This window comes from Vanessa cardui, chromosome 14 (assembly GCF_905220365.1).
Source record: "Vanessa cardui chromosome 14, ilVanCard2.1, whole genome shotgun sequence".
Lineage (NCBI taxonomy): Eukaryota > Metazoa > Arthropoda > Insecta > Lepidoptera > Nymphalidae > Vanessa > Vanessa cardui.
The window spans coordinates 14,190,428-14,199,260 of NC_061136.1; the positions used below are offsets into that span (position 1 = coordinate 14,190,428).

General features: G+C 33.7%; 1 protein-coding gene across 2 annotated transcripts; it reads left to right on the plus strand.

Moving 5' to 3' along the window:
* Positions 1–5,249: 5,249 nt before the first annotated feature.
* LOC124535460 lies at positions 5,250–8,605 on the plus strand. 2 transcript variants are annotated; one of them, XM_047111687.1, is made up of 5 exons: positions 5,250–5,372; positions 5,937–6,052; positions 6,552–6,676; positions 7,471–7,602; positions 8,346–8,605. In XM_047111687.1, the coding sequence occupies exons 2-5, from the start codon at positions 5,960–5,962 to the stop codon at positions 8,539–8,541; spliced, it is 546 nt and encodes a 181-aa protein (XP_046967643.1). In that variant the 5' UTR covers positions 5,250–5,372; positions 5,937–5,959; the 3' UTR covers positions 8,542–8,605. The 2 variants fall into 2 exon arrangements, with proteins under 2 accessions (XP_046967643.1, XP_046967642.1); XM_047111686.1 differs by having other exon boundaries at positions 5,254–5,403.
* The last annotated feature ends 228 nt before the right edge of the window (positions 8,606–8,833 follow it).

The window sequence follows — 8,833 nt, forward strand, 5'->3', positions numbered from 1 at the left end:
AATTTCACGCCCTGTATGAAAAGAAATATAGGCAAGCTGATGATGATGACGATGATTTTCATTTCCTTTCAGTTCATTTATCTTTGAATAGTCAAACTAAATTTTCTCTCGAAATCTAAAGAACCTTAAGATAGATTATAAGGAACCGAATGAATTATGAATAAACTTATATTATATTTAAAGAACTCGCAGAGTGTACCGTAAGAAAGCAGCCTGTAATTTTCTCACTGCTGGAAACCTCTCCCACTTGAGAAACTGTGTGCTTCTTCACGACACTGCTTCGACTTTTTTATTATGTAGGTGTCAAGCAAACAAGAAGCTTAGCTAACGGAAAGTGACTACCTAAGCTCATATACATCTGCAATCATCAGTCATGTCTAAGATTCCCAAGTCTCAAGTATTGGTTCCGAAAAATAGTTGGCAAAAGCTGGTTCCGCATAGTGGTTTTAGTTTTGTGTTGCTTTGAAAATCACACAGTTTTTAATTTTCAGACATCTACTTGGTGCTCATGAAACTTCGAATATTGTCGCGATTTTCGAAGGTAAAATTTGGTGCCGGGATATCCGGGATACAACACATTCAGGTTTCCTCACGATTTTTTCCTTCACCACGCAAGAACTATAAAATCACTACGGAGAATTATAAAGACAAATTAATCTTATAAATAATATGAGACTTATCTGGATACCTAGACTAGAACCCGCAAATATCGGTTACGATTTTAACCACTGGGCCATCTAGGTTTATGAAGATATATTCATTTAATTGCATTACTTAAGAACTGGTAAAAAAATCAAAGCGACAGCCTGTAAATTTCCCACTGCTGGGATAAGGCCTCCTCTTCCATTAAGGAGAGGGTTTGGAACATTCCACCACGCTGTCCAATGCGGGTTGGTGGAATGCACATGTGGCAGAATTTTGATGAAATTAGACACGTGCAGGTTTTAATGCACGAGATAAATTATAAACACAAATTAAGCACATATATAGAGTGGTGCTTGCCTGGGCTTGAACCCGAAATCATCAGTTAAGATATACGCGTTTTAACCACTGGGCCACCTCAGCTCTTAAGACCTGTAATCATTTTAAATTCTAAAACCCACTGTTAAAGAATTAAACAGTCATCCAGAACAAACATTTCGTGTTATTACCTCGAACCACTAGTTTATTGAGACAAAAAAATAATAAGGTCATTAACATCAAACGGTCCGTTTAACTAAATATAGTTAATTTCCATAAATCGAAGCGCGAACTAAGTATGGTGGGCTAAATGACGGTTAACCCTTCGAAAGCGGGGATCTCAAAAGGATGCTGTCGTAGGGTTAATTTTGGAGTCTCGAAGAATAAAATAAAAACACAATTATATAATATTTTTACACTTTATAATATGGTAAATATAACGACAATTAAATGAACAAGAAAGAAATGATATATAATTAAATAAATAACATATTATATTATGTTACATGTTTTAATATAATTTACTCGTAAAATGATTAAATAGTTGATTGGTAAAAGTACAAGTAAAAATTATTATGAATAAAACGAGATTACATATTTTTTGAAATAACAAAGTATTAAAATATTTAACAAGATAAAACTCCTAAGTACATAATAACAGATAACATAATTAATCTAACAATAAGACATCAACGAATCCAAAAAACAACCCTTTATTTTAAATAATTCAACAAACTTTAAAAATAATCACAGATTACGTATACAATAATATAATCCTATAAGCGCATTGTATATTTATCAATATGCATCTCTATTTTCTAAATAATAAGAGCTATTATTGTATCATAGCTTGAATATGTATTTTTCAAAGCTCACACATAATGCTCAAGCTCGATAAAGTCATTTTGGGGCAAAAATACCGTGTTTGTTTAGCATTAAATATTATAATGGGGTCTAAATGATACCTCGTCGGCAAATAAAGGGTTGACTTCGAATTCATTAAGCCATATGGACGATTTTTTAATTTTTTATTTATATCACGGTCAAATATTTGACTGTGATCATAGGATGAAAGGATGAAGTGATGATACTACTTATATGAATTAATTTGGTTTAAAGGAACGTATGTAACATTTGTTAGACATATTACATTTTGAATCTATTGAATATTTATGACGTATGATGATTTTATTGCTATTTTTTTTGTTAATAATTTATTCATGTTTTCAATAAGTAACGGGAACTTATGTGTGTTTATTAGATGAAATGTTTCTGAAGTCGATAGACGTAAGATATTCCGTAAATGTCAAGTATGCAGAAATATATAATTTATTGATGATATTGACTCCAATAAGTGTGTGAGGATGAAAGTAGTATGAGTGTAAATAATTAATATACGCGATTTAAATCCTTTAAAACTAGTTTTATTTCAATAGTATGAGTGTGTTCTGGCAAAGTTATATTTCGGCACTAGTTATTATAATAAAGATTATAGAACTATTAATACTTTACGACTGAGAGACAAATTGATTCCTACAGAGCGAAGCCAATAGACGTTTCTAATAAAATCATATTTAAAAAATAATAAATCTTATTTAAATTAAAAAAAAAAAAACAATCAATTAACATTCTAACATGACGCTGTTCGCTGACCTATATCAAGGTGCGAAATGTAGAAAAAAAGTCGCCAATTCTCCACATCTCATCGGTAGCGGTATCCCGCAGTGACAAGACCGTGGTCACTAGAAATTGAAAAAACTGATTGATTTAAAAAAAAATTCGACCACGATACATCTTTTCGATGTAAAAACGAATACGAAAATGAAAACAATATCGATTCTATGAATTTTAATATAAACTACTAAATAAAACGGTTTGATGGGTGAGTGAGCCAGTGTAGACAGGCACAAGGGACATAACATCTTAGTTCCAAAGTTTGCTGTCACATTGACGATGTAAGGAATAGTTAATATTTCTTACAGCGTCGTTGTCTATGGGTGATGGTGACCATATACCATCAGGTGGCCCATATGAAAAAAAATATATAAAAATAAAAACTAGTGCACAGTGATCAAGATTCGTCCATTATCATTTTTTATTCAAAACATGAGGAAGAATATTTACATTAGCATTTTCCTGTGTTTTTTTTAATTGACTACATTTTACTTAAACAAGGAAACGTACTAAACTATTTATTGTATTTATTATTTATCTATGTATTCGCTATAAATATAGATAGAATAAAAGTTGTGTCCTTTAACTTTGAACAAACGTCAGAATATGCTATAATGTTACTTATGTAAATATACATAGTGTAAAGAATTTTGATCTCAAAATGCTTATTACTATTTTAGAGACATTAGCTTCTTGATTCATATGATTGACGCGACATAAAATTAAATAAACAGATCGAAATAACACAACCAAGAAAATCCGTTACACATTGGTGACCACAGATAATAAAAGCAGCACAGATTAAAGCAGATTGTCGTTATGTTTATGAGTGTCATTGCGGCTGATCGCAGGATGCCTTGATTGAGTCATCACAGGCGACACCACGACAAGTGCTCGCTGATTATTGTATTTAATAACTTAATATCATTACTCCTTTTTCGCAGAATTAGTTGAGAATATTTTTTATATTGTTGGTTTAAAAAAATAAGTATTTCTTTGAGCGCGTTTATTTTGTTCGTAATTCTTATCATATTAAATACTTACGACGACGACGATGACAACAGCTTGTAAATTTCCCACTGCTGGGCTAAGGCTTCCTTTTGAGGGGAATGTTTGGAACATATTCCACCACGCTGTTCCAATGCGGGTTGGTGGAATACACATGTGGTAGAATTTCTATGAAATAAGACACATGCAGGTTTCCTCACGATGTTTTTCTTCACTGCCGAGCATGAGATGAATTATAAACAAATTAAACATATGAATAATCAGTGGTGCTTTCCTAGGTTTGAACCCGTAATCATCGGTTAATATGTACGCGTTCTAGCCATTGGGCCATCTCGGCTCAGTGGTTACAATAGATTGTTATTTTTGTTTTATATTAAAATATACTTTTTTTATAAATAATGGTACCATTCTTGTTACTGACTGCATCGAAGTCCAGTTCTGGTGTATTTCTTGTCAGATCTTGCCAAGTAATTATTCGTACGACTTCTTTAGTTCAAATAACGCCCGATTGCCGACGTTTTAGTATTACAGTTTAGGTATACCTAAATATAACAAGAAAAACACTACCATAAATAATTTGTACGAAAATAAAACTTTAAAGAAGGTCAATAATTATTGTCATGGTGATAAGTCCCGGCATAATGAACATTTCATTTCGTACTATAAATTAAAAACATAGCATAATGAACTTAATTTTGACTTTTTTTTTATCTAATTTCAACTAATTGAGTCCATCCACTCGGTACGATAAAAGATCCAAATTAAAAAAAGGTCTCAAATCAATTGACATTAAAAAACCTTTTTTCACGAGGGCACCCGCAAATAATGAAACGGCGGGACGTCTGCGTTCCAAATTCAAATCGTATTCGAACAATGGCGCCCAGTGGTTCGCGCCTTTTTACACAGACCACACAAAGAATGACATAAAGAATAGAATAAAGTGATGAAAAAAAAGTTACTTTGTCCTTGCACATTCCGCCACGGGCTACCGAATTAACAAATTAAATGTAAGATTGTGGATATTTGTTGATAATTTAATTAAATTGGTCAGTCAAGTGTGGAAGTCAGTTATAAATTATGTTAAATGTACGCCTGGTGATAAATTAAGCCAGACCAACGACGCTAATAACCCAAATATAAGCAAATTGTTTTTCAAGACCTAGAATATTTGATTTCGATCAAATTTCCAGACGAAGGTATGTAAGCATTCTGCCAGAAGAAGCTGTGTAAAAAAATCGTTGCTAATATTTAAAGGTTAAAAAAATCAGAAGTGACTTACTGTTTTTATATAATTTATTTTGTGTGAGCATTTAAATATTTCTTTGCACAGCATAAAAAATATTGTATTTAATTAACATCCCCATTTAATTTTTTTGAGTTTACTGCGAATACGTTTTAATAAAGTATCTTTAGATTGAACTGAATTATCATAATTAATATTGTTATTTCATTTATAAGTATTATACCTAATCAGTGTTACATTTTAATAAAAAAACTAATTTACATTGTAGATAAGAAAGTTGTCACATACAATTTGAACTTGAAAAAAAAAAGAAATGAAAAATGACTTAAAAAGATGTCACTCACTTATCAAAAAAATCCATCTTTATCCATCCCTCTCATTAGGTTACAAAACCAAAATGAAATAATTATCGTATCTCTCTAGCCACGCCGTAGTACAGGGGCGTGAGCTAGCGCTGAAGACAAATTGCTTACGGAGTGGAATTAATGTAAATTCAACTTGTAATTAAAAAGTAAAAGGTTATAAATACTATTAATTTGTAATGTAACAAACGTCATTTGTAAGTCATTATCGAGTTAGCAGTGTTTGACTGATAAGTTGATGTGGGACTCAAAAATTCTGTTGATAATTCATCTCGTGCACGACGGTGAAGGAAATCGTAAGGAAAATTGCATGTGTTTAATTTCAATGAAATACTGCCACATGTGTATAACCCGACATTGGAGCTGCGTGGTATATGCTCCAAACCTTCCTCTGAAAGGAGAAGGCTTAGCTCAGCAGTGGGATATTTACAGGCTTTTAATGTATGTATGTATGAAAGGACTCATAACATAATAAGTGGTGATACTAAACTTATGATATATGTCGCAATGTTCTGTGCAGTGAATACGTTTTTTTTTTCGCACTAGTTGCCGAACATGACTTCGCCCGTGATTTTAGGTTTGCAACTTCTAGGTCTTTTAGGTTATGTTGGTTGCTATATTAACATAGGGAATTTAGATTGGCAGTAGCTGTTTATCACCGTATACATATAATACATAAACGTTTACAGATTTTGATAACGTTTTCCTCAATATGGAGGTTGCGAGAGAGATTTTAGAAAATTCCTTGGACCCAACGCTTCACGCCTCGATACCAAGACATCCAGAAGAAAAAGAAGAAACCCAGGTTCAAATGAAATCTCTATATATTTTTAGGCTGTGTATAAGTTGGTACCAAATGCAAGTTATCCCACCCCAAAAGAAGTCTAAAGTAGAATGCGCATTAATATAAATATAATAATAATAAATATGAGACAACATCACATACATTACTCTGATCCCAATGTAAGTAGCTAAAGCACTTGTGTTATGGAAAATCAGAAGTAACGACGGCAAAAACACCCAGGCCCAAAACAACATAGAAAACTAATGGTAATCTACATCAAATCGACCGCGAATCGAACCCGAGACCTCGGAGTAGCGTACTTATGAAACCGGTGTACACCTTGACCACAGAGGTCGTCAATTAGTTAATACTTACCGTGTGATGGTCAAGTCTAGCACGCGTATTGGTCGAATCTTCGCTTCCTGGAAAACTTATCCCGAAAAAAATCCCGAGATTACAGGAAAGAGAGATGTTATTTCTTTAGTTCATTTTACCTAATTTTAAATCATTCCTTTGCCAGACCAGTCCCAAAAGCTCTTCCTCCTACACGATGGCCAGTGACGGGAGCTTATTCAGCAGGGATGTCGACTACTGGATCAATGGTAGCTATAACCCCACCGAGACCACTGGAGTTCAAGGGAGCAGGTAGACCATCAATAAATAAATATTGAACAACATCATATACTCAGATCCCAAGAAAAGAAATAGAAAACTAATGAACTTTTTCTACATCGACTCGAACGGGAATCGAACCCGGGACCTCGGAGTGGCGTACCCATGAAAACCGGTGTACTCACTACTCGACCACGGAGGTCATCTAACTACTTCTGTTTGCAATTTCGTCTAGCTAAAATCAAAATATTTTTTTCTTATCATACGACTCTATGTGTTAGAGAGACACAAAGAGACACAAGAACATCTCTTACGAGAGAATAGTATTGAAAAATTAGCAATTATATTCGTCATTCTGTCTAGTTCCCAAAACCTTATTTAACCTACACCTACTTGGTGGTAGGTTTCTGTGCAAGCCCGTCTGGGTACCAGGTACCACCCACTCATCAGTTATTCTACCGCCGAATAACAGTATTATTGTGTTCCGGTTTGAAGGGTAAGTGAGCCAGTGTAACTATAGGCACAAGGGACATACCATCTTAGTTCCCAAGGTTGGTGGCACATTGAAGATGTAAAGAATAGTTAACATTTCTTACACCGTCATTGTCTATGGGTGATGGTGACCACTTACAATCAGGTGGCCTATATGCTCGACCGCCACCTATACCAAAAAAAAATAGCACATCGTAGCTTACTAATAAAATAAACTTTGATAAGATACTTTTTTTATATAAAAAAAATTCGCCTCATTTCAGCAACTATTTATATACCCTCCTGTCCTAGATATTATAATTACGTATTTCTTTTTATATAATTATGTTTAACAGGGCGGCTGTCGTCCAGCGGTCAACTCTAACAGTAACAAGTACCGATCAAGGGGCAGGACTGTGGTACATTCTGGCTATGCTTCTCCCACTCTTCACGATAAACACTACTCCGCGCTGGAGGTGTTCACCCAGGTTTGTATATTTATGTATTTCAACACAAGTAACCGAGTACTCCATAGCCAACTTATATCTTTTGGGTGCAAGCTGAATCAGATTTGTATGCTCCAATCTGTATTGGATTGGACAAATCTTAATAGTGATGGAATCAGCTCTCAAGCTTTCCTCTAACAGGAGAGGAACCTTAGTAGGATGATGCTAGATATTTACACTTATATAGCAGAACATAAATTCACCCCCTTACTTTTCAACAGCTGTTGGGGATTAGCCTCCACTACATGTTTGCTAATTGGTCTAGGGGCGTGGAATTAATTCCAAATTGCTCTGTTCCATTTTTATACTATAACGCTTAATGCACTTCGTTAAAAGCGTATTAAAATGACATGGTTTTACAAACTAATTTATAAGAAAATTACTCCCTACCATTTTTGTACACAAACGCCATCTAGCTAAATTTTTCCTTAACCAATTTAATATACTACATACTGCCATCTAGTTAAATTTTTACGAACTATATCGTGTTAAAATTTAGTTGCTGTTTAATATAACTTAAAGAAATAATGCGATATATATTTACTTAGACTATTTTTCAATTATTCTAAACTATTTGCTTTGTTTTAATATTTGGTCATAGTATTTTATGTACAAATATTTAAATATATAGTTTCAAAAATGTACGTTAGATGGCGCTTTTTTTAAATGTAGTAATAACTACATATGTCAATAGATGGCGCCACCCATGCAATTTTTATTTTCAGCACCATCTTAAATACCGCGGAAATATTTTTATCTCAATTGGGAAGATTCTGCAGTTATATTAGATGTTATATCAGGAGTGTAGCTGAGAATAATGTATCGAGAGACTTCTTTGCAGCCGCTATGGATGTGGTGCTGGTGGCTTACGCGATGGGGTTCCTTGTACTGTCCATGTATCAAGCTGAGATTATCGGCTAAATTCGAGTTTTCTGTACTGTTTTCATCACCCAATAACACAATACAATATTTTGTAAAATGCAATAATGTTACAAAGGCACGGGAATAAATCACAATACAATATAATGTTTTTATTTCTTGATTTATCTTGAAACTAGAGTTAACACTTGTGGGTTTTTCAGAAATAAAACACTTAACACACTCTCAATTTTATATACTAGTGCAGCGTAACGTTATACAGGTATATTTTAAAAAACAATGGCGTCCCTTTTGGCGCGTCCCATTTCATTTAATAAAATAGTCGGAAGTCAGT

Bases quoted from the DNA above. Each gene is read 5' to 3' on its own strand.
- LOC124535460 (XM_047111687.1), top strand. From the start codon at position 5,960: ATGGAGGTTGCGAGAGAGATTTTAGAAAATTCCTTGGACCCAACGCTT. The intron at 6,053-6,551 runs GTTCAAATGAAA...TTCCTTTGCCAG, and splicing joins AAGAAAAAGAAGAAACCCAG to ACCAGTCCCAAAAGCTCTTC. The intron at 6,677-7,470 runs GTAGACCATCAA...TATGTTTAACAG, and splicing joins ACTGGAGTTCAAGGGAGCAG to GGCGGCTGTCGTCCAGCGGT.